The sequence below is a fragment of the Amborella trichopoda genome, chromosome 2 (genome assembly GCF_054954075.1).
Source record: "Amborella trichopoda isolate Santa Cruz 75 chromosome 2, AtrichopodaSantaCruz75HAP2 v2.0, whole genome shotgun sequence".
NCBI lineage: Eukaryota > Viridiplantae > Streptophyta > Magnoliopsida > Amborellales > Amborellaceae > Amborella > Amborella trichopoda.
Window position 1 is genome coordinate 21275021 of NC_142337.1, and position 27086 is coordinate 21302106.

The window sequence follows — 27086 nt, forward strand, 5'->3', positions numbered from 1 at the left end:
GATTTGTGTAGTCCTTAAAAATTCCCAATTTTAGGATGGAACTAATTATATTTTTGTAGAATTGTACCATACCGCCCCTCCATCTCTTCTCTCTCGGGAGAACTTATGTTCGTGTATTATATTTTTGAAAATTTAAGTTTAGAGGCAAGTGAAATTAGGGGAAAAATAAAACCAACTCTGTTGAGAGTGGGATTTGAACCCACGCCCCATATGTTCATGTATTATATTTTTGAAAATTTAAGTTTAGAGGCAAGTGAAATTAGGGGAAAAATAAAAACAAAGCTTTTGAAAATTTAAGTTTAGAGGAAAGTGAAATTAGAGGAAAAATGGCAAGTGAAATTAGGAGAAGTTTAGAGGCAAAGTGAAATTAGGGGAAAAATTAGAGGCAAGTGAACTTAGGAGAAAAATTAGAGGCAAGTGGAGTTAGGGGAAAAATAAATTAGAGGCAAGTGAAATTAGGGGAAAAATTAATTAGAGGCCAGTGAAATTAGGGGAAAAATAAATTAGAGGCAAGTGAAATTAGAGAAAAAATAAATTAGAGGCAAGTGAAATTAGAGAAAAGTTAAAACCATAACTGTTGAGAGTGGGATTCGAACCCACGCCCTTTCGGACCAGAACCTTAATCTGGCGCCTTAGACCAACTCGGCCATCTCAACTAGTTGCTCAGTGATTTTCCATATATCTATTTATTCTAATATTATCCTTGGACCTACTTCATATAGCTAGTTTTCCATCTCGCTCTTAGTTTACGAAATTGGGCACATTGTAAAGTCCCCATGGTCTACGGCTCAAATTGAACCACACCACATCTAACGCTTCAAGTTCAATTTCGTATTTTTATTTTTTATTTGAAATATATATATATATATATATATATATATATATATATGCACCTCAAAAATCCATCAAAAATAGTTGTTTTAATAGTGAAAATCATCTCGATATTGAGATGTATGAATATAAAAAAACATAAGATTTTGAGTCTCAGAAATAATGCATCTTGTAGCACATTATCTAGACCGTCCATTTTCAAGATTTTCATATATTTATAGATCTACTTGATTTTAACCATTTTTGGAGTTTAAAATTTTATATTTAGACATGAAAATAGATTTTGAGATAATTGTAAAAAAATTTATTGCAAAATTACATGGTACGGTCAAATTTGGGGGTGCGCTAATTGGAATGCAACCTTATAAAAATCATATATATATATATATATATATATATATATATATATATATATATATATATATATATATATATATATATAAACATATGAGTCCAACGGCCCATATTGATTATGGGCCGATCTGACGATCACAGATGTTTGGTAGTGCTTGAATTTTAGTTTTTTATGTACAAATTCAAATCGCTTGAAATTTTAAGACGTGTTCATCCAAGATAGGTGAATCTTTGAAAAATATAAAAAACATATTTTACATGAAATGAATTGACCAAAATACCCCTGAAAAGATTTGGGGGCTATTTGGTCATTTTATTTTTATGAATAATTTTTTTTTATATTTTTATTAGGTGAACCTTGATGAGAAGAATACACACCTAAAATTTCAAGTGATTTAGATATGTAGAAAAATAAATAAAATTCAAGCACTACTGGATATCTATGATCGTCAGATATGTCCAGATTCAATCTAAGCTGTTGGGCTCATATATTCATATGAGCTAGTGAGCTAATCTCATATTTTCCCATATATATATATATATATATATATATAAGATCATGTTAGCCCATGGGCTGACTACTACAGTAAACGCCCATAGCCTAGATTGAATCTTGGCTGATCTAACGGTCACGATCTCATTTCATATTTAAATTTTCATTTTTTTTTTACAAATCTAAATCACTTGAAATTTTAGGCGTCTATTCTTCAAAAATAGTAAAATCTAATAAAAATATATAAAAAAAATTTCGTAAAATATAAATTGACCAAAATACTCCCGAAATGTTTCGAAGGTATTTTGGTCAGTTTATATTTTTCGAATTATTTGTTTTATATTTTTATTAGGTGTGCCTTGATGAGAATAATGAATTTTCTAAATTTAAAGTGATTTGGGTTTGTAAAAAAAACATTAAAATTTAAATACGAATGAGGTCATGACCGTTATATCGGCTCAGATTCAATTTGGGCCATGGGCGTTTACTGTAGCCATCAGCCCATGGGCATATGGAATCCTCTTCCATATAATAGGTTTCATTTCAGGTACATACAAAGGTAACAATACTTAATAAGTAATGATAATTTTATGTTGAGAAAAAAGGAAATTTCCATTCTGTAACCTGGTGAAATGGATCGAAAAGTTAACAAAGAGGCTTCCACCATCGGTCATAAAAAAAAGTAAAAAATGATCTCTCTGGCAAAATCCTGTAAATGTTACTGCTAAATCACGCCCATCGGAGTTGGTTAATTTGGGTTCTCATATATTATAGTGGATAAAATCTTTCAAACTATCAAGACCAAATTAAAGGATTTGGAGGCAAGAGATACGCTCTCTTTCTTCGAAGGGTTAAACGCTTCCGTCTCAATGAAATTTCGAGGTGCAAACGGGTCCTGGCGAGTACACTCCTAGGATACAGATAGATCATAATATATTTCTTGAATATTTGAGTTGCATACTCATGAGACATATACAAAATCACAATTTATAAAACTGATATGTTTTTCCAATTACTATAATATCACAAATTTCAATTGGAAATAGGTTTTTCTCTCACTACAAAGATATTATTTTCTGAAATAAAATTCTCTTACTATAAACTGTCATCCAATTGGTATAGTATAGCTAAACATCGATCGGGAACACTGATCTATCACATATTATACAAAAGCAACGTAAGGGTAGTGTTACAAAATACCTTCCTCATATCTTGGTGTTGCCAAAATAATACGCAAGATTGAGGGAACCAAAACAAGAGAGAGATTTATTGTATTCATTTATTGTATAACAGGAACCTTACATTGCCAAAATGTGAGAGATAAAGCATACTAGAATACTTCCTGTAATTTATAGGAAACTGAGAGAAGCATCTGACTCTCTGCTTTTCGGGAAAAACAATTGGCTATTTATAATTGAAAACTTACTATTATAAAATGTGATATGCATTTTCACGTGGTAGCACAATATTTTCACATAGTAGCATAGTATTTTAACATGGCAGCTCATTGATATTGTTTATGACCTTATATTATTAGCACAATAGTATTATTCATAATTTTATATTATTAGCATAATAATACTGTTCATAAGTGACACCTATGCATTCACTGTACATTTATTTTTTATGTTGGCACTTACATTTACTAGTCATTTCACTGTTAGAAAAGCCAGGCGATCTAACCGCTGACCGCCTGATTAAATCGGAACAGGCCACTTGCTGGTTCCAGTTTTAGGCGATTTTGGTGCTCGACCGATATTTAAAAAAAATAAGGAATTTGGTTTTGTTTTGGTCATTAATACTTATTTTAATTCAAAAATTGATTCGTTAAAATCCATTTTTTCATTAATTTTCAACTCTATTTGAATGTGTTTTGTTTTATTCATTCTTTATATGCTTTTCATATTGGGTGTGGTCGTATAGAGCCTAGGCTCTAAACAATCCAATTAGAGCCTACTTCAAATAGTGATGAGGAGTGTGGTTTCAATACTGTAAATTTTTTTGATAGCCTTAAAATATATTTTCGTATTTATTTATACAGTTTAAAGCTTCAAAAATAGTGTAGATTGAAATATCTATGAAAACTTGAAAATCTTTAACATTGACAGTCCAAAAATGCGTTACAAAATACACTATTTCCAAAACTTGAAATCCATTATTTTTTCATGTCCATGCATCTTGATGTCTAGATGATCAATTTGAGCATATTTGGGTATAAAAACAACCTCTTCTAGTGAAAGTTTTGAGTTAGGCTCAAATTTGATTGTTTAGAGCCTCGGCTCTATATAAACTTTTCCCTTTCATATTTTGTTAGTTCCTTTTTTTGTATCTTTTTATTTTTCAACATTTTTTGATCGCCCAGGATTTGCTCGGTTAGAACAGTTTAATCGACTGGTTTACTGATTATGCCAGTTAAAATACTTCTGGGCCCATGTTCGGTTAACCATTCCGGTTCGATTTTGTGAACATTGATTCATTTGCACAATACTATTCATGTGCACAATAATATTCAAAATTGTGATCCTTATGAAACACTATCCAAATCTTATTATACATAAGTTAAAGCAAAATTGTTTCATGTGGCGGGGGGCCGCAAATGTAAAGCATCAATCTTAAAGATGGATGCAAATAGATGGTCCATCTGAAAATAATTGAAATTAGCGGTCTAGATGTTTTCTTAATAGAATTATTAGTTGGGTGCGGTTTGCATAGAGCTGAAGCTCTAAACAATCAAACTAGAGCGCACCTTCAAATAATATCAAGAAATGTGGTTTCAATATTGGAAATCTTTGTGATAGACTTAAAATATATTTTCGTCATTAATCATAAAATTTAAAGATTAAAAAATAGTGTAGATCAAGCATATCTATAAAAATTTGAAAATCTTGAAAATTGACGGTCCAAAATACGTTACAAGATGCAATATTCCCAAAACTTGAAATCCATTTTTTTCTCATGTCCATACATTTTGATGTCAAGATGATCAATTTGAGGATATCTGGATATCAAACCGACTTCTTCTAATGAAATTTTTGAGGTAGGCTTTAATTTGATTGTTTAGAGCCTAGTCTCTATATAAACTTCTTCCTTATTATTTTTAATTTTCAAAATTTATTTATTTTTGATATTGATGATCTCCATATTTGCGACTCCGTATCCTTAAAAATTTGGTAAAAAATCCATTTCAAAAATAGATTTTTAAGAGGCGACTCATTTCTACATGAACTTATAGAAACCGTGACCTAAGCTAAACCTTAAATTTCTCTCTTTTTTTTAGGAAATCATTTTGCAGGAGGTTCTTTAGCTACCTGCAATTAAGAGTTTAAAGTCGAGCCGGTCGGTCCCATGTGGGCTTGAAACTGGAGGGTTCCCACGGTGAATCTTGCCTAGACTTGGGCCAGTCAGCTGTAAATCCACCGCTTATTTTGCATCTGTTCTCTCATTTGCGTTTGGATCCATCAGATAAGGAGCTCATCTCCTGAGAGAGAATGAAACCTCTCAAGGCCCTCAACAGGCCTCCCACTGTACTTCTATTACTATTTCTGGCTCTCACTTCTTCAATCGTCATCCTCGCTATCCAATCCACATTCTTCAGCGGTAATGATTTTCTCTCTCCATCTCTTTTGGCTTATTTTCTCTCTCTATCTTGCTTTCTTTTGTATATAAAACTTAAATTTCTCATACAGGGGCTGGCAAAAATGGTGTCACCAGCAGGGATATATCTGATCTTTTCGCTTTCCAGAACAAAATCCAGCAATGTGTGGTTAGTCGTTCTACTTTTAGTGTTCTAGTTTCTCCATGGTGCTAGTATTTCTTAATGCTTTCAGTTACTTTATTAATATTGCAGAGTAATGGTATCGTGGATATTTGTTAAAATTTGGCCTGCTCCTTTGAATCGCCTGCGACTAGAATTTTCTGAAATATTTATTTATGTTATGGATTTGCATCATCTATTCTGAGTAATCAAATTTGGAGTTAGAGTAAATAACTAGGATAGGATGAGTTTAGTATGATGCGCTTTTGTCCAAATGCTCATGATAGAGATTCAGCACTTCACTGAGGTTTGTGAATTAGACAGAAATCATCTTTTGCTGGCACGAGGTTATTGGATTCTATGTTTTGAGATTGTAATATGCACATTTTCATGGTAAGGATTTAGATAATAGTATAGGTTTTCAAACATTTGAACTTTGAAGTGCCTTTGTCGTTAATATCCTGGGAGTCGGGGTTTGATGTGATCTGGATACTCATTGGATCTTGTGTATTTGTTTGACATAGAATGTAGTGGTTTTCAGTTAATCAGCTGAATCATTGTAAGTGGTCCATGGACTACATCAAATAACCATTAGAATCATTGTAAGTGGTGCATGGACTATTGTTAAAGTTGATATAAGGGATGTTGAATGATGTCAATTGATTCCGAGTTCAGATTTGTGCTGCTAGTGGCTTCTTTTCATCTGGTGAATTGGGATGTGACACATTTTTGAAGGATACTTCACATGACAGTGGTTTTATCACTTCACTCCTAATTGATTATTGGCTGAATCAGCAAATCAGGGGAAGCTTTCAACAATTTTGGAAGCTTGTAATGATTGGATGCTATTTTGTTGTTTTTTATTGTTTGCCTATAATTGGTCAAATTGGCCTATTCAGATAGTATGTGAACATGTGCGCTTGCGTGTGCATACTTCTCTCCTTATTTCTTTGTATGACCTTGAACCTGGCAGCCAGAAGAACCACCAGACTTAAAAGCTGCAAGGTTCCAAGGAATTGAATTCTGCTTCACTGACATCTGAGCATTAATTTGATACAGGCAACAAAGGGCCTTGGACTCACTGCACACGTTATTGACCACTGTAAATTAGTGCTTAAGTTCCCAAAAGACACCAACAGCACGTGGGTGAGACATCTTCCTTATTGCTCAAGGTTTCCTTCTTGTAAAATTCAGTCTGTGGTTTATGCCAGTCTGAGTCTTCATTGTGTTGCATTTGTTGCAGTACAATGTGCAATTTAAAAGATATGAACCTCTGGAATACCCATTTGATGTTTGCGAGACCATTTTACTTTGGGAACAGGTATAGTTTTACTTTCTTAAACGGTCTCGGAACATGTTTTCTGGATTTCTTGGGTGAACTTACTTGGTAAATAATTGCAGTACCGTAACATGACTACGATTTTGACAAGGGAATATCTAGATGCTCGGCCTAATGGGTGGCTAGAGTACGCTGCACAGAGGATTTCGCAATTGTAAGATGCTGAGCAAATTCTTTTCTCCCATCAATTTTGTTGTTACTGCAAACTATGTGTTTGGAAATGGTAAGTAAGCCCCTTGGATTTTTGTTGCAACAGGGGAGCAAAAAAGTGCTACAATAAATCTCTTTGCGAGGAACATCTAAATCTAATTTTGCCATCGAGGCCTCCTTTCTATTCCCGTCAGTTTAGGACATGTGCAGTTGTTGGGAACTCGGGCGATCTATTAAAAACAGAGTTTGGGCAAGAGATAGATGCCCATGATGCAGTTATTCGGGAAAATGAGGCCCCTGTCAATGAGGTAATGGATTGAACAAAAGCTTTGGTCCATTTATTACTTTTGTTTACAATTATTTTTATCTGCAAATGCTTGTTTTCTTTCTGTTGCTAATGTAGAGCCTTTTTTCTGAGGGAACTAATGTAGTGCATTCACTAATTCAATTTAGTTTCATGGGAACTCACTTTAACCATTGAGCTAACTCTGACCATGAGAAGGGATGGCCTGTTAACCCTCAACAGTCACCAGGTATGGACCTTTTGCCCTCTGGGCCCATTGTCATGGGTTTTTTGACTCAATCAGCCCCAACACCTAGACCTCCAAGCTTGACATGAGTTCACTGGCACTCTTGCCATGCTGCTTCTATGGCCTTTTTTTAGCCAGAGGGCACCTTGGTCCCGCATGGACTACTTCATGCCCCCAAAACTGGGATGTCTGCTTTTCTTTACACTAATTACATGAGTACCCATATGGGATAATACGAAATCTAGGGCCTTAAGGCCACAAAACCCAACACTCTTCGTCTAGTGTCAAGTAGGAATTATAATCCCATGTTATAGTAATGGTTTATGCTTTCAAGCTTGTCATATGAATGTTGAGATCCAGGCATGGTATGACTTCCTCCACTACCACATGGTGGAAAGGTACATTATGAACCTCAAGAAAACTTATAGTGTACATATTTACAAGGGAATTTTCTGAAGCTTCTGGTTGCTAGACCACTGTATTTCCTCTATTACTCCCTTTCACTTAAACCTTCTGGATGAATCTTGGCAGATGGTAATTTCATCCATTTCTGAATCTCGAATATTTCTCCTATATTCCAAACTCCTATGTGTTGGAAGCAATGGTTTAAAAAGCGGATCGGTGACCCGAATCGGGCACCTTAAAAACCGATCCGAATCAGTGAATCGGCGATCCAGATCGAGAATCAGCTGAATCGGTTGGATTAAAGCTTCAAAAAAATCAGAAAAAATTATTAAAATTCATTATAAATGTTGTTTTTTAGGAATCCAATAAGAAATGAGGGTACTACATTATTAACTTTTATTTTTTTCATCAATTTGTGAATATTGAGATACTCTTTCCCTGTATGAACTTATGTTGACCATTAAATTTACATCACGCAAAAGAAATCATAGAATTATCATGGATTAATTATATAATCATATATGGACTACAATAAAGAGTTGACTAAATCGATGAAAATTTGGCCACGAAAATCTCGAATTGGCCGGAAATCCTAATCCGCTAAAAAAACCCAAATTATTACAACCTAACTAACTATAATATTATATACCAACAATATTTTATAATTATTTTATTATATAAATAATAACAAATCCAAAATATTTTATAATATCATCTAATTTAAAATGTATTATTGACAACTGTAATAAAAATAGTACACTATATGCTTTATAATACAAAAATTAATAAATAAAATAAAAGATTTGGTTATCAATGTAGAAATTATTAGTATGCGTACCAATTTTCTTTAATTTTTTAGGTTTCTAGAATAAATTAGTAGAAGAGATTGTTAGTAGAAAGAGAGAGATTTCAAATGGCCTCATTGTATGAATCCTATCTTTAAATTAATATTACTAAATTTATGTTAAAGACCATCATGTTATAAAAATAAAAAATATAATTAGACCATTTATTCCTAGGTTGTATTAAGAAATGCTTTTTATTTTTTTGACAAGAAATACTTATTGTATTATCTTTTATTTTTTTTTACAAGAAAAATATGATACTTTTTGGTTATCTTTTTTTTTTTTTTTTGACAAAAGAAGAAGACTTTGTACTACATTTTTTTTGCTTGTTGTATTACTTTTTATTTTTTTTTACAAGAAAAATAAAATAATGATGCTGCCAAAGTACATTTTATTTTTTATGCCTTTTGCTTTTTTTTTATCAAGAAATACTTGTTATATTACCTTGTATTTTTTTTCAAGAAAAATAAAAAAATGTTGTATTATATTTTTTATCTTTATCTTGAAAAGCCTTTTATTTTTTATTTTTTCTAATTTTTTACAACAGTATTTTCTACCTTTGTTTATTTTTGTTGTCAAAATTTTTTTTTATGCCTTTTTTTTTATTTTTTTGCAAGAAATACTTTTTATATTACCTTGTATTCTTTTACAAGAAAAATAAAAAAATGTTGTATTATATTTTTATCTTTATCTTGAAAAGCTTTTTGTTTTTTTTACAACAAGAAAAGCTTTTTATTTTTTCTATTTTATTTCAAGCTTTTTATTCATTATCTTGAAAGGCTTTTTATTTTTTATCTTTATCTCTATTTTTTATCTTTATCTTAAAAAAATGTTGTATTATATAAACGACGATGCGCAGGGGGTTCGAACTCAAGACGCCCATCTGAAATTCAAGGTTGTCAACCAACACCACCACATCTTCTGATGTGATTCATTAGCTTCTATAATATAATACATATTCAATCATCTTGCTTGAATGGGTTTTTGTGGGACTTATCCCACATCGAAGGATGAGTAACCTTTGTTCTCAATAAAATGCTGTGTACTAGTCCATCAGCTGCGCGTGTAGAAAAGAGGGGGGCATACGAGTGAGGTGAATTAGCACATGTGGAAGATTTTGAGGTGCCACGTGTCACTCTCGTGAGGCTGCTACGTGTCACTCTCGGTGAGACTCGCGATTCACTATTGGGAATCGCCCGGTGTTCTCTGGACACGGGCGATTCCCATTTTTTTCGTGGAATCGGCTCGGTATCAGAAGATTCCCGAGTCGAACCGTGCTAGTCCGGCTCGACTCGGCGAGTTTTTAAACACTGGTTGGAAGTAACTTATGCAAGCGGGATAACCAAGGAACCCTTATAAATTATGAAAGTGGCGGTTGCAATTTTGGAGGTCTTTCCTGCCTCTTTGTGCTTGAGGGTATGTTTGACAAAACTGAATTTTAAAATTCAGATTTTCTAAAATTTGAATATAGGCATTGCTAGGTTTTATATTAAGATTATCTATTAGCTGTATTCTATGTTTTTTGGTGCATGTTTGACTGCCCGCATATATTTGAAAGAGAAACAATGCTCTTTCGTCTCTAGGTTATCTGATCTTAGTCTTCAACCAAAGGTCGATTGAGTTTTTCACCGCAACCTTTATTTTAAAATGGGTAGTGCTAAAGCTTGAAATCATCCGAGACACTATAATGCCGGTCTTGAAAAAGCTTGTCATTTGGGTCCCTTTATTTTCCATCTGCCATTAAAGCTCAGAGCTCAAGCTTTAACAAAGATAGAAGAAGAGCAAATGAGCATAAGAGTGAAACCTTGATCTTTATAGAGAGAGAGGCTGGTTTGCTTTCTCTTGCGATTCACCATGCTTTCTTTGGCGTTCCACTATGAGAGAGAGAGATTGAGATTGAGGGGGCGATCCAACATGAGAGAGAGAGATTGAGATTGAGGGGGCGATCCAACATGAGAGAGAGAGATTGAGATTGAGAGAGAAGGGAGGGTGTCTTTGTTGAGAGGAGAGAAAATGGGGGAGGGGGGGGGGGGGAGAAAAGAGGGAGATGATTGGATGAAAGAGGCAGAGAGACACAATAATTTTAGGAGTAGAAATCAAATCCCTCAAAATTAAGCTACAAGTTGAAAATTTGGAGATTCAGATATTTGGGAGTCATCTTAATATTAAAAGTTATGATTTGACCCTATCAAACAAGGCGTGTAAACTCATAGGATTAGAATTACATAAGATTCTATATTATCCTTAAATATTAGAATATTAGGTTGCCATCAAACGGATCTTGAAAGATCAAAATAGTAGATGTAACCCCGTATATTCCAATTGCTAACTACTTTGTGCCCTTAGTTTATGATAGAAACAATAAAATCTCAGTAACTTCTTGTTAATTTAATTCTTTTAAAAAATTCTCATGGGGATATTGAACTTAAAATTGATATATCAGCTAAAATCTAGTATTTTTTTTTTTTTGAGAATGACCTAAAATCTCATAAGCTTGAATAAGCGCAACTTAGAAGAGTTAGAAGAGATGGATCGTTGGCATTGTTTGGTCATTTCCATTCTCAATAGGACTGTACAATCTCAAAGTGTGGAGTTTTGAAGAAAAGCTTTTTGATCTCTTGTGTCTTGCTTTCTGGGTATTCCGGGAATGCTGATGATAAATGCTCCTTTGGTTTCTCCAATATATATTGTTGAAATGGATCTTATGAGATAAACTGGAAATGCTGAACATATTTTCCAACTTTTAATCCCCAAGGGATTCTTGCATTGTGAAATTCCTTATTGGAGGTTTTGTGGTTGCTGAAGGTAAGGTAACATTATCTCTACCCTTCATTGACAAGTAATGTTGATGTTTGACACTTCATTGCTTTCAGTACCTCAAAACTTTGTACTTTAAGATCATTGTACAGGTCAAATATGTCCTTGTATTTGTTAATGAATTTCTTTTATTTTTCGGAAATTTCTTTAGTAGATTGTATTTTGTATATACTGTCTGATATTTTAAAAAGATTCCTTTATGACAGAATAAAGAAAAAATACAATATATTTTCTTATTTTCATATTTACTGTATCTCATATATTATAATGAAAACCTCATTGGGTTGGCTTGCTTGGTAACTAGGGTCATATCTGTTGTTGAGACTCATTATGTTGTTGTTTTAATGCTAATAGAATCCTATTAAATGCTTTTTGGTAAGAGTGAGGGGCCGAAAGTTAGCTCCTGAGCAGTTACCCCAATTCCTCGCATCCCTAATCTGAGAATGGTTTAAAAAAAGGCTGAGATTCATTGAGTCTCATCCCAAAAGCTATGAACAGCGACTGGACTGTACGAGTTAAAAACTGTGTATGGGCTTTCTCAAGTGTGATTTGCAGAGTTGAAAACTTGGGCAGTTGAGTGGACCTAGGGAAATCCTGGGTTGGATTGTTGAGTTTCTAAACCATGAGATCATACGACGTGAAACCAAGAGCTATAGATTTCTGCTGTTATCTGTGAAGGATGTAACTGCCACAATACTATCCGAGACGCCTAGTTTCTAGGAGTATGTACCTCAATTTTATGTTGTAGAATTTCACTCTGGACCTTCACTTAGTTATTTACATTTTCTCTGTGAGGTTAGTTTTTAATCACGTTATGTTCTGCTTCAGCATAGTACGGCTGTTGGATAATTCAATATTCACATAGAGAGCAAGATGTGGTAGTTCCCGTTGCAAATTCCAGGCTTTATTTTCTATTGATATCCATAAAGAAGGGTTTGATTATAAACTACGAATTGCTGAGCATGAAGACATGGAAGAAGGCAAAAAGATGATTCTAATTTTCTTGACTGAGTTCCTAGTGCAGGGAGTCAACCTTATACTCTTCTTCTTTCTCGGCTTCGCATATTTACTTTTTTTCACCATTTTTCTAATCATTTTCTTAGAATATAATGGTAATCTGTTCTCTCAAATAAATAAATAAATAATGGTAGTCTGCATTTGAGCCATGCCATTTTGTTTTATGTAAATTAAACTTCTCTTAATGCAGTACAACCGCTATGTTTATTTAGATTCGGGCTTAGATCTTATGATGATATTTTTGCTCTTGATGGAATGAGTGTCTTTATTCATGGCTTTTGTTTATGCAATTACAGAAATATGCAAAATATGTTGGGCTGAAGAGAGATTTCCGCCTTGTAGTGAGAGGAGTTGCAGCCAATATGGTTAGTGTTGTTAATGGATCTGGTATGTATTAAGATCAAGACATTAAATGACCTGCCAGATTAGAAATATGTAAGGTTAAGGTTACTATACTTTTCTATTTGACAGTAAGTATACTAATGGGTACTATGTAAATATCAATCTAAAATTTTGAATGCTCATAAATTTGATGTAGTTTTTTTATGATACCGAGTATCTTAAGACAATCTTGTGCAAATATAAATCTCAATTAAAACTCTCTTGTGGGATTTGGGCACTGCCATGTTTTCCAACAGATGGTGAACTTACCACCCTACTTTGGAAGCATGCAGTCATAATAATGCTCAATACTTAATATTGTGCCATCTGCCAGTTTTAATGGCACCTTTAGAATCATTTATAACTGTTTGGAATTTAGTATGTAGTCCACGGACTCATTCTTCTTCAATAGGAAATAAAGTATGCATTAAAAGAGTTGGTTACATGTGAAAGATGTTGACATCCCAATACATTGCAGAAACACCCAAAACATACTGGTCCCTGGGCTACCCCCATAACACTCTATATTAGCTAGTAACCCTCTAATACTTCCATTCCTTAATCTGGGTATCCCTTGAGGAATGATAAGTGTTGGCTTATCTGATAATGCACGATCTATCCCTTCACAGGGCTCCTCCTTTTTTACATTCCATTTGGTTTATGGTTCACTTCTTCAGAAACTATTTGCCCATTTTTTCTTTGTATGAATCTTATCAGTACATCAATATGCTTCTGAGATTGATGAATGGTGTGCCACTATATCAATTACCTTTCTGTGCTGCACTTGTTTTTTGGGAAGTTAAGGTCATCCATGTTCTCCTTGAGTTCTCTTTGCTCCATTCCAATACCTTCCCTCGATATGGAATTTATAAATTGGTAAATGTATAGATATTGTCCTTGCTTAGACTCAACTTTGTTGTGCCAAGTGCTTTGCGCAAAAGATATTATATGTGTGCTAATAAATATACGCAGCATGTCTTGAATGCTAGAGTAGCATGTGTATCCTAATGTATTGGCACGTTATGCAACATATATTTTGTAGCATATATACTATGTATCCATAGGATATCATGCCTAACTTCGAGGTATTCATGTTTGTATGTGTGCCATGGTATCTCGTATGTCTAGTGTGTGTATATATTAATGTATACCGTACACTAGCATGCACATAAACAGAGACCATACACAATGCTTGCATACAATAAACATGCATATGCCAATGTCAAAATGTGGATAGTTTTATCCATATGAGAGCCCAACACAGGCACATACACACATGTATGATGAGGGCAAAGTGGAGATTTTTCCAGGAGAAAAATGAATGGTATTCTTTCTGTGCAAGAGTTTCCTTGTTTAAATACATTGTCATATGAGAGAGCATGTAGTATATGTATTGGTGAAGGGAGTTCAAACTCACTAGGCTTTTTCCTAAAAAGAGCTATCCAAAGGCAAAACAACTAATTGGAAGATCATGGTTAACCTGCCCAGAGAAACAGTGTAGCAAGCATGTAGGAATGGAAGACGGTCCTTGTTTGGCACTGATGAAACAAGGAATTAACGGTCGTTCTTAATAGAAGATATTAGAATTATTATAAAGAATATGATACCATCTCAAAATCAAGCCACCGTGAATTGTTCAGATTGATCTTGTGGAGGACATGAGAAGAGTCATGAGCGGAGGACCTTGGTTTTTTTGGTGGCTGATAGATGTAGTTTAGAAAGTACAACATGCAACCAAGCCTTAGAGCCCACAAGATAAACTCTAGCCCAATTTGGATTAGAATGCCTAACTTCCTTTACTACCTTTGTACACTGGATGTTTGGGTTACGTTGTAGTATCGAAAGGCAAATTGTCGTCAATGGATAGTGCCATAAAAGTCTACAAACAAAGTGACTGTGCCGGGGTTTGTGTAGATGTTCAACCTGAATCTACCTTCCCAACTGCAGTATGAACACATCAGGCAAAAGATAAAGCTTTCGCTAAAAAAATAGAGTATGAGTGAGTACCCATTCTTCTTGCAATGCATGGCTCTCGGCCACAACTCCTTATGATGCCCCAAAGCCAACTCTTATTGTTTGGGGTTATTTTGTCTCAAATAAGATGTCACCAGACTCAAGGAGTGACGATGTCCAGCCAAATAAATTCTCAACACGATAACTGCCACAATATCGAAGGTACCACTAGAAATGGCTGCAGTGGGTAAAAAACAGTGTCATAATAAATCAAAATATGAAAATCCCGTGAATTTTATGAAAGGAAGCTCCCTGCCAAAAACGAGAAAGATCCAAGCCCAATCATGCCTAAATCACCAATCGGACGTTTCAAAATGAGGCATTGTCAAACTTGGGGCAAAATGTATCAGAATCATAATCTGACCGTTGAATCCTTAATCGAGGGCACCTCGAGGCTACCCTCTGAAAACCAAGCCAATCCGATGCAGGATGACTGAGATAAGGCCTGATGAAGCTCAAGTGTCCATCTCACAACATTTATCAAACGTTTGGAGAAAGGGCACGGTTAAATCCATGTCAAATTGGGTCTCAATAGCGACCAGAAGGATCTAAACCTCAATCCAAGGTCCCATGTGATCATTGTCCAAAAATCAGACCGATTTGACGGGGATAACCAAAATATGGCCCGACAAAGCTTCAATCGTCTATCTCATAACACTGATCCAAGGCCAATTTACAAAGACTCATGATGATAAAAAAAGCTAAATGGCCCAAGAAATTTATGGATTAAAGGTGTTAATATAACAAGGCTACAATCCAAATTTAAGTCCAATTCGAAATCAGATGAAAGAGATTTATCCTCTCGAACGCCTTGAACTGCCGACAGGTTCCACTTAAACTGGTTTAACTTTACAAAAGGACCCCAAGAAATAAGTGGCCAATGAACTTCAAATTTTCATGAGAGGAAGGTGATGATGAGAAAAGCTTTTGGTAAAAATTTCAGCCAAATTTGATGTTCAGAAGTGCCTTTTTTGGCACCATCTTTAGCGCAACATGAGGACCACAAAAATAAGAAAATAGGCTCATATTGTGTCTGTGGATCATCATCTTCATGGGAGTTGCAGCAGCCCATGAAATTTTAGGCCAAAATTCAGAGGCCATATCTCCCAATGCTTGCAGCCAAATAGGCCCAAATTTCAGTATGTTGCTCCTTGGTACATGGACTTTTCATCCATTTATGGTTCGATGGGTTTCTCTACTAAGATCGAGGTCGAATCAAGCCAAAAAGTTGGTGGTTTGCAACAAGTGATGTGTATTAGTCCCCATGACCTCCACCCACTCTTGAGCGATATATAGTGATTCTAGCCAAACTTTTGCAGGGAGCGTCCCAACTCAAAGATTAATGTATCCATGTATGGAAATCCACAATCAAAAGCCAATTCAAGGGGCAAATCCTATTGAAAAGTTCCCTAAATTTGAGACTGTAGTTGCCTAAAATAGTAAATACTAAAAGGGCCATATCTCTCTAATACAGCAATGTCTTGTGCTGAAATTTCTGAAAACGTTGGTTTTGGGGTCTTTCACAAGAATCCACAAGCTGATCGCTAAATAATGGCCAAATTTGGGCACAATGAGGAGTTGTAGAAGTGGGTTGCAATATTATCGAAAGTGAAAAATCGAAACTCAAAATGAGTGAAAATTGGCGAATCACAGACAATTTTCGCGCAAATTTGTTGCAAAATGATCATTGTTGATTGCCCCATGATTCTATGGTAGAAATTTCAGTCGAAATGGCGCAAAAACGAGTGAAATCGAAGGATTTTTGTATGGGCTAGAGAGAGAAGGCCATTCAAGGACATTTCATTATAATGTTTTAAAGTTTGGATGTTCGTTTTGGTCATTTTCAGGGGTAGTTCGAGTTGAATTTTGATAATCCACCGATTTTTAGCCCTATTTTTTATTTTCTACCTACCATATTAATGATTATCCACCCATGTTTTCTCATCTCTATATAAATACACTTGAGCCTCATTTTGAATGGTTGGAGAATTAGGCCCTAATCTAGAGAGTGTGGCTCCCCGGACCCCTATTATGAGTAGAAGCCTTCGAGCTCCAGGTTTGATTACTCACTTTGATCCAAATATTTTGAGCGTGGGTAGTCACGCTAATGTCCAAGCATGGGTAGCCATGCTCGCAATTCACACGCGATTCCTCAAACCCTAAATGGGTAGCTGTGCTGAGGGAAATATGGGTAGCCATGCTGCCGGTAAAAGGGGTCGTGCTCAATATCGCATGGGTAGCTGTGCCAATATAAAGCAAGGCCTACAACTCAATCCAAGTATGATCAAATCCTCGTGTTGCAATCTAATGATCCCCAGACAATTGCATTTCCAAGCCAAAGACGACAAAAAATAATTCCAATTCGGCCGCAAGTTTACCAGCATATGCCAAAACCCTATCACCTTAACCGGTACATCAAACGATTCAAACCGCACCTATTCCTATACCAACCCAAGCCCAAGCTGCTTGAAACATGGTGTTTCAAAAAATGGATGGCTAGGCGTGCTCCTTTTCATGTGGCGCCAACCCTTGGTTGGCGTCGAACCTCAAGGGGCAAGTCACCCCATGAATTCGAAAGCCGTCATGTGCAAGTGCTGCCCAGCATTCACATGAGCACAGGGGGCAGACCTGCAAAAGAGCAGCGCTACTACCTATTTGATCTTTTCGAATTCAATTATTTCGCCAAGGGTCAATACCAAAGCTCTTCTAAAAAGAAGAATATCAGCGAGCTTATCTTTGGGGGCACGTAACTAGCGTCTTGGCTAAGTAGTTATGTGTAGGGGTTCAACTCTCAAAGAAACCTAAAGTGACACCGAAAGTGAAAGAGTCAAAATAGCTGCTTGAATTAAATTCTTTCTTCCCTTTGACCTTGCCACAAACCTGGGAGAGAGGGGACACGATGGGTAAGATGTCTTGCCACGTGGTCCAAATGCATGAAACTGGCGAAGCTCACCCTCCTTCAAACGCACAAACTGCTGAGCCTCGAGTTGAGGCCGACAACGAAAGTAAGAAGAAGGCGAACCACCACTGTGCGAGCCCATCATAACCAGAAGCATGTCTAGGAAAAGTGCACACTCATAAGGACTCTAGCATTCCCTGTGACCCCTCTATCCAAGTCGAGCGACTCTCCATCCTGTGAGAAATTACAAGAAGAATCGTCTTCTGCTGTCGTAAGTGTAATGATGGTAAGTCAAACACCGCACGATCAAGATGACTAGATCACCCAATTGACTCTCAAGCTCCAACAAGTTACGAAAAGATCATTGACGATTTGCAAAAGGGGACCGGTTCAAGTCATGAGGGTAATATGCTAACTCAGGATTCCCGAATCAGATATGAAGAGGTCTCACATCAACCACATTTACCTCCTGTGGGACCTTTGCTTGTCCCTGTGACCAATCCACAACCCTCACTTACACTGGACAATGTCAAGGCCATGATCACTGAGAGTTTGAAGAGAGTTCATAATTCAACCCTGGCAGGGCCCGAATTGTACAGAAAGCCATATCTTGCTTACATAAACTGGCTGCCCTTCCCTCCAAATTGCCAAAGGCGTAGATTTCCTTTATATGATGGGATAGGCCCTTAGCAGCATGTCGCTCATTATGTTGTTGCATGTCACGAGTTGGCTGCAGATGATTGCATGCTTTTGAGACAGTTTGTGGAAACACTAACTGGCCTTTCATTCAAGTGGTACTCGTGTTTGGCCTCGAACTCCATTCATACATGGTCTGAGATGGAAGCAAAATTCTACAAATGTTTTAAAGTTGTTGAAAGAGAGGTTAATGCTCTGGAGGTCCTTACTATGAGACATTAATAGGATGAACCAGTGGTCAAGTTTATTAAGACATGGTGAGATTTGGCAATCTATCAACGCAATCCTATGCCAAAGGCTGATGCTGTCCAAAATTGCATTCGAAACATGAGGAAGGAGGTTTTGATGCATGTGCTTGCCTCAAGGCCGTGAACTTTGACGATATGATCTTGCAAGTTGTGGCAGTTGAGTCGATACTGGAACATCATGGGGAATTAGATCGAAAATCTATCGACTCAAGTATTAACGACAATAGAAATAATGGCGGGAATCGACCTCAAAATTTGCAAAAGGGGGCAATGGCCACTACTATTTCCTCAAATCATGGGGAATATACTTTTCCTCAAGTGCCCGCAACGTCTCAAAATACTCTCAGGATTGATGTCTCAAGGCATGCCTCAACCTCCACCACTCCAACAACTGTATCAACCCCTGCCCTATCACAGGCTAAGCCATACCAATCTACCCATCGAAGTTGAGGTACCTTCTCTTCAAGTGCTTGTTCATAAAGATTCAGACATAGAACAAAAGGCCGAAGCACGAGTCGCTGCCCTTGATACTCTAGATGAAAGATGACTACGGGCAGCACAAAATATTGTGGCTTACCACCGCAGAATTGAAAGGCCATACCAAAGGAGGGTTGTTCCCCAGCAATTCAGAGAAGAGGACATGGTACTCAAGAAGATCTTCCATACTCCTGCAAATCCACACCCACTGGGCAAATTCAAACCCTATTGGGAGGGACCATTCGTGGTAACCCCAATGCATACAAGCAATTCTTATAAGATGAAAATAACAATAAAATAAAAAAATAATGAAGGATGTGGTGAAAACCGAAAAGGGCACCATGGGTAAAAAAAAAAGAAAAAAAAAAAAGAAAAAAAATGAAGGGCGTGGTGAAACCCGAAAAGGGTGCCACGAGCAAAAATAGAATGATGAAAGAAAACCTCCAAAAGGAGGCCCTAATCCGAAATCTTGAGTACGAAATAGGTGCTTGCAAGTCACAACAATACTGCATAAGCAGACCTCGAGGATGAAGGCTCCTCCTAAATCATTCCTAACAGAACCAACCTTGGGAAGATGTGGGAAAGTAACATGATTTGGAGATCCAAGGGACTTCAACATATCTTAGGAAGAATTTCGAATCCTCTCCGGGAAGGAAGTTTGACAGGAACCCTGAGAACCTCTCATGAATCTATAAAACACAAAGATAAGAGCTCCAAAGACCAAGGGAAACTTCGAATCTTGCAGGTCCTCATGATCTCATAAAGGGATTTTGTTCCATCATCTTTTAATAAGGAATAAAATGAAAAAAACAAAGAAAATGACCACCAAAGGGGCCACAAGTGGCACAAACTGTACGGTCTATTCCTCTATTGAACATGCTTCCCAAAGTAATTCTTTATTTGTTTTTCTCATAAAACAATTTTTTTTAAAATCCATTTTCTTAAAAAAAAAAAGGACTCCCTCCATCACTACAAGAGGCTAAACGGTTAGTCAATCAGGCCTGCTCCGAAGCCAACTTCCCATGCCTGTCATGAGGGCATGAAACTGGTTTGGCACTCCATGGTTGTATGAGTGAAACTGTCAACTACCACATATCAAGAGATGTGTGAACCTCGCCAATGATGACATTGGCTAGTTTGGGAGCTTTCCCTCTCTCGACTAAATCCCTTGAGAAAAAATGGTGCAAACCTGTCTCTCATGTGTGTGTACGACGGTCTGTTAGCAAGAACATTGGGGCAAAAACCCTATAACAAGGGGGGCTGAGTTTGTTGAAACTCACCCTGAAAAGTGTGTGCAAATAAAGTGTCCCTCAGATCTCGATGAATCAATTGCACACGTAAGATTTCACATGTCTTTCATAGATGAAACAACGAAAATCGAAATCAAGCATAAGCTCATCTGGAGTTCCCTATGCTTCGTGACGATGTCCAAAAATGAAGAAGAGAAATAATCAATTTTCAACAACATAAGCAGGGAAACTATTAAACAAAACACCCCATAATTGGGGCAAAGAAGCAAAATTTCCTTGAAACAAGGGCAAAAATGATGATGGTGATACCCTTGAAAGGTTCTAAAAAAAGGTTAGGAAAAACAATACAAATGTTCCTTGGTGGTATGAGCCTAAATTGCCAACAAATTTCAAATGGAAAACCTTTTTATTAAAAAATGTTCAAAAAATGCTCCTCGGTGGCATGAGCCTAAACTGCAAACCAATTTCAAATGACAAGTCGTTCAAAAACGTCTAGCCCTGTAAGACGTAAATGGTCGTGTGTATCCAGTTCAAAATGTTTAGTCTCGTACGACGTTAAAGGTCAGGTGTATCCAGAAAATGTCTAGCCCCATATGCGTAAAAGGTTAGGTGCATTCCATAAACGTCTAGCTCCGTATGACGTGAAAAGTTGGGTGTATCCGTCTAGCCCTGTATGACGTAAAAGATCGGGTGTATCCATCCATTGCAGCATGACTTTAGACTGCTTAGAGGGCTCCATGGTTGCATGAGCTAAAATTGCTAACTAAAATTTGTCTTTATTTGAAATATCTATCTCTTTTCAAAATTTTCACTATATATCTTGTGTTTTCGAAAACCTTAATTTCTTTGTTAAAATCGTACACCTGCCCAAGCTCCTTGTTCTATTTCAAACCTATCCCTATTTTCAAAATTTCTAAAAATGTGTTCTAAAACAAGGGAGCTGGGCACCTGTACATGATGCTACCACATTGCTGCCTCATCTCTCTCCTCAAGATTGACCGAGAAAACCTTTTCCCAAATAGGTAAAGCCTTAGAAAGGCCCAAGGAAAAATCAAGATGAATGCCAGGTTTAAAGACTTGAAATTCAAAACCCTTGAAGTTAAGTGGCATGGCCAGAAAATCCAACTTGAGGTTCAGACTTGGGTAAATCACCGGAACATCTCACGTCGAAACCCTAAGTGGGTGAGTGGGGAGCGCAATGTCTTGGGTGGAAAAGCTGATGTGCCCTCTGACCATTTAACGTTAGGATCAATTTAAAATATCAGTAGCGTCTGCTTCTTTGCCACTCGCCTGTCCCTCGAAGGATAGGGAGTTCTAAAGAGGGGCAACTGTAGACACCCTACTTTTGAAACTGGCAAATTTTGTGATTTTCATAACCTTAGATGAACCCTTAGGACCACTCTATTCCCCAGTCCTTTGACCCCCAAAATTGGAATCTGAGCTGGCAGATCCGGTGGTTTTCAGTTATTATCCATTTACACACCTTTTGGGTCTTTAAAAACACATTTGGATGACCTAGTTTGGGGGTTGGACGATGTTGACTAAGGAAAAATCAGAGAGAAGAACAATGAGTTTGTGAGTAAAATCCTAGATCTATAGAAGCCCTGAAACCGCTAACCCATGAAACCATCTTAAACCTTGAACCTTAAGATCAGAACCCAAAACTTAGTTCTACCAAGCCAAGGCTGGGCCAAATTTGTAGAGAGACACGGAGGACTCACAGTGTAAACACAACCGCGGTCCTTATACTGGTGAGGCCTCGAAGCCTCTGGTGTTTCGGGCCAATTGGCCCTGCCAGGTAACCTTTCTTCTTCATTTTTGGTTGTTTTATTATTTTATTATATTTAAATAGTTTTTCAGTACTGTTCTTTCGTATTTCGTGCATAGGATCGATGCTGGCTTTGCCATTGATATGAGAGTAGATCTATTCGTCTCTGGATAGATTCGTCATTGGATTGAAATTCGATTGACCCCACTCTCTATCAAATCTTTAAGAACGAGTTTGTAGTGTTCAGATCTGAGGGATCTTCAGTTGAAGATCTCTCCGATTTGCACTGTAAACAGTTTGGAGCCCACCGTGGGTATTTTAACCTCCTCTTGAACAAGCCATTTTACCTCCTCTTCCCCCCCACCTCTGATGCTCAATGATTTTATGTCTCAGTGCTTGATAGTGTCACAACTTCAACCCTCCACGTCAGATACTACACAAGCCATTGGACTCTTGGTAAATTGTCATACGATGCAAGCAAGCTACAAGAAACCCCCCTTGAATTCTATCCAAAATCCAATAAAGGTCATGAGTTAAAAGGTCCCTGCTATCATCTGACACAAGTTATGACATTAAAAGTCGTTGGAACCTGTCCAAATCTGCTGATGACGTAAAGAGCTTCTTGATTATGTCCAATATGGGTTATAACATTAAAAGGTTCCCAATCACGTCCAATGAGAGTGAAGACGCTAAAGGTCTCTTTATGTCCAATGTGGGTAGTGACTTAAAAAGCACCACATACATCCAAATCTGTTGATGACGTAAAAAGCTGCATGATTTTGTCCAATAAGGGCTATGATGTTAAAAGGTCCTCGATTACGTCCAGTGAGAGTGAAGGCGTTAAAAACCTCTTTATGTCCAATGTGGGTAATGACTTAAAAAGCACCACACACTCGTCCAAATTTGCTGACAACGTAAAAAGCTGTTTGATTTCATCCAACTAGGTTTATGACGTTAAAAGGTTCCGATTACGTCCAATGGAAGTAAAGACGTTAAACTCCTCTCTGTCCTACATGGATGATGACTAAAAGTGCCCCCAATAGGTCCAACGAAGATGATGACCTTAAAAGCACCCCGACTTCATCCAAGTCAAGTGATGACGTTAAAGGCTGCTTGACATCGTCTAAAAAGGTTGATGATGTTAAAAGCTCCCTCGCACGGTCTAAGAAGGGTGAGGACCTTAAAGTTTCCCTTAACCTATCCAAGTCAAGTGACGACATTAAAAGCTGCTTGACATCATTCGGAGAGGGTCATGACATTACAGGGTGCCCCTCTTGCCAATTTGAATGATGACTTTGAAAGCTCTCTCCCACCACTTCCTTCAAACGGCCAATCCTAAACATGCTTACCACCGGGGAGGGACCCCCCTTCGGAATTTCCCCTGCAGTGTTTGAATTTTGACACTTAAACCGAAGAGCTTATTATGGCAAACACAAGCAGGGGGTACCAGAAGATGCTTTGAAAAACCATGGCTTAGATGGCCGGATTTCTAAACATGCAAAATGCATTGGCTTGTGCAAAGAAAACATCTTCAACTACATTCCCAATGCCCCATCAGCGCCTTCCTTCCTCCAATAAAATGAAGCAAAGGTGGCCTACTCAAGAGGAGTTTGAGCAGATAGAAGAAAATTGTTCCCTGTGTTGGAGGCTTGCAACGTGGTGCGTGTTACCATGGGGAGCAAAACTATTGAAAGCTGACCTAGCTGTTTACCATCCAAAAATTAAGGTCATGAGGCCGAAGGTACCCAAACCAGATGAGATGGTCGAGATTACTACTTGAAGTTGAACCATTGAGGCCAATTCAACTAAGCATCAATTGAAGAACTGTGAGGCCTCCCATGCTTGAACCGGGTGACTACTTTCAATTACCGGGGTAAATGTTTTTTGAAGCGTACCTAGTTGATCTACGCTCTGGAAAAAGAACTGTTGTTCCCAAGATGCCTAAGCAAGTGTTCTGCCCTAATTCCCTCAACCTATCCTTGTGACTACTCAAGGTGCTAATTCCCTCAACCTATCCCTGTGACTACTCAAGATGTGTTAATTGGGGCCAGATGCCCAATACCTTAATTCCTCTAGTACATCTCATCTCTGCCCACTATCTTAGTCATTCCAACTCCACCACCACCTCCTCATCCTCAAGTAGCCCTAAAAAACGAGAAGGTCAAGTATGATGTTTTGCAATACCTTAGTAAGTTGTCAGTACTTTTGAGCGTGTATGGCACCTTAATGCTGTGCAAAGACTTCCGAATGGCACTAATCCGAGCGTTAATTGCCTAGAGGATTACCAAGCCCAAGTTGAACACATAGATGTCGATCCTGCTTTGCTCGCTAATGCCATGGCTGTCACCCCTACTGATGATTTGCAATTGGGCTCAAAATTTTATAATCCGCCTTTGGTCGTATTTGGAGAGTTACATGCCCAACCTATTTTGAGGATTATGCTTAATGGAGGATCAGCCGTTAACTTGCTGCCCATGAGGGTCTTGGCACTCATTGGGCTTGGGGTTGAACATTTGTAACCATCAAATCTCATAGTTCACCCTTTTAATTAGTTAGGAGAAAGGCCAGCTGGTAGTTATCAATTTGAAGCTCAAAATATGGCGACTTTAACACCTATGTGTAGTTTCATGTCATTGAGACCGATACCTCCTATAATATATTCCTTGGGCATTCGTGGCTCCATGATAATAGTGTGGCCCCATCTACCCTCCACCAGTGTTTCAAATATTGTCAAGATGGGAGACAACATACTGCTATGCCGATAAGAGACCCCCCCAAAAAATACTCCACCCCACCGAAACACACTCACAAACACACGAGAATGCCATTAAGTTTCGATTTTTTGTTATATCGGCAATCTTTTATGGACAACTCGCCTGTTTTGGACAGTAATATCTGTTCTAGTTTCAATGTAAGTTGCTTTTTTCGTTGGGTATATGTTCTTTTGTGGATAGAACTTTGGCCCCCTTTTCCATCATGGCAATGGTTAAAAAAAACCCCTTTGAGAACTTGTTTCTTCATATAATATATTGAACTAATGATGCAAGACAAAATTATTCTTATTTTTAATTTTTATCTAATTTCAAATGACGTACATTTTGATATTAGTTTTTGGTTTTTTAAGTTTTTTAATGGATTCTAAGGCTTTTATTTTTACGTTTTATTTACTATTCACGGATTTTGTTCACTGGTTGCTATTCACAGGGGTTAAATTGTCATTACAAATTTTATACTGAAGTTTTTTTGGAATCATTTAATATTCTATGGGCATTTAATGTCTTCGAACAATAAATTATAGACATTTGAAATCGTAACTTGGTTGTGGAGAAGAAACCCTAGGTTTCTTTGAATTGTGCTTATGTTTGGCTTTGTTTCTTGTTGATTTTGGGCCAAGTTTTGCCAAATCAGCTTAGATTTTCTGTTTTTAGCTTGTTTTTGTTGATTATCTACTTAAGATTTGCAATTTCGGCGAACCCATGGCGACAAAAGTGGCTGCGAGGGGGTTTTCATAGATCTACTTTGTGATCTCAGAGATTAAAAAATTGAGGGGCTTAAAAGGCAAGTTCAGTAGCTAGCGCAACAATTTGCGAGCATCATTCATGTGCAAGATGGTGATCTTGCTGCCCAAGAAGATGTCAAGTATGCTGCATGAAGAGTCGAATGAAGAGAAAGTGATAGAAGACCTGGACGTGAGGATCATCACTTTAGGGTGTTAGATTTGAAGGAGGACATTCTTGATTTTGACACACATGGTATCCAAAATAAGTACGTTGTAAATTGGGATTTGCCCCATATCTTCGATATATGCTCAAATGAACAACAAGATCTCTTAGGAGATCCAATCTATGATAAGGATCAACATGAAGATGAAGATGTTTCGGAAGATGAGTTTGCTTGTGAAGAATATCGAGAGAAGGCAACAAGGGGATTGATGAAAATCATTGCCTTTAAAGATCTCAAAGATATTGAAGAGGTGGAGCATTCAAGAGATTTCAGACATTGGAATCAAAATAGCACAACAAAGGTGTGGTCGCCTCATAAACCACAAATTATGGCGCTGGTTTTAGAGTGTAATGAAATAGAAGTCGGGGAAGTCTCTGAGTTTGAAGTTTCCTATGCAAATCTCAATACGAGTTTAGGGATCACCAAATTTGACAAGTTTGTATCAATTCCCTATTATAGATACCATGATCCTTTTTTGGAGATTTCTTCTTACCACGCATAATATTTTGAGCCAATAAAGAAGATAAAAGTTGAAGAAGGTGGTTTTAATGCTAAGTTCATCTTATCATACTTCAAAACTTGAGGACGAGTTTTCTCCAATAAGGGGAGAATAATACAAGAAAAAAATAGTCTTATTTTTATTTTTCATTCAATTTCAAAGGATGTAAATTTTGATTTTAATTTTAGGGTTTTTAAGTTTTTTTAAGGATTCTAAAGTTTTTCTTTAGGGGTAAAATTGTCATTATTAATTTTGTGTTTGAGTTAGGTATGGAACATTTAATGTCAACAAACATTATATTGTAATTTATAAGAGGTGTGTGGGGCTTTGAGGGGGTCAATTCCACTTGAATTTTAGAAATTGAAAGAGAGAGAAAAGCTTAGGCTTTTGGATCCCTTGCTTGGGTGTGGAGAAGAAATCCGAGGTATCTTTGAATTGTGCTTGTGTTTGGCTTTGTTTCTTTCTGATTTTATTGTATCCTCATATCTTCATGCATCTCCTATGTAGCTCATTTCATTTGTTTAGTGTTTTGGTTTTGTTGAGGAAACCTTGGGCCTTGGGTTTTCATTCATATCTACTTCATAGTGCGAAGCATAC

The 27086-nt window shown here is 37.0% G+C and overlaps 1 protein-coding gene and 1 non-coding gene across 3 annotated transcripts in view; one reads left to right on the top strand and one right to left on the bottom strand.

Moving 5' to 3' along the window:
• Nucleotides 1-575: 575 nt before the first annotated feature.
• TRNAL-AAG (transfer RNA leucine (anticodon AAG)) lies at nucleotides 576-656 on the bottom strand. The gene has a single exon. It is a non-coding gene; the product is annotated as a tRNA-Leu (tRNA).
• A 4221-nt stretch (nucleotides 657-4877) lies between these two features.
• LOC18440242 (sialyltransferase-like protein 5) overlaps nucleotides 4878-27086 on the top strand; it is a 43256-nt gene continuing 21047 nt past the window's right edge. The window contains exons 1-7 of one of the 2 annotated variants that reach the window (XR_016050467.1): nucleotides 4878-5275; nucleotides 5365-5441; nucleotides 6492-6578; nucleotides 6676-6753; nucleotides 6834-6925; nucleotides 7028-7229; nucleotides 12832-12900. Coding sequence is in view for 1 of the 2 variants with exons in the window: in XM_006850393.4 (XP_006850456.1) it covers nucleotides 5167-5275; nucleotides 5365-5441; nucleotides 6492-6578; nucleotides 6676-6753; nucleotides 6834-6925; nucleotides 7028-7229; nucleotides 12832-12922 (736 nt within the window). In the remaining variant the exon portion in view is untranslated. Of the gene's footprint in view, nucleotides 5276-5364; nucleotides 5442-6491; nucleotides 6579-6675; nucleotides 6754-6833; nucleotides 6926-7027; nucleotides 7230-12831; nucleotides 12923-27086 lie in introns of both variants that reach the window. The other variant, XM_006850393.4, reaches the window with a different exon arrangement.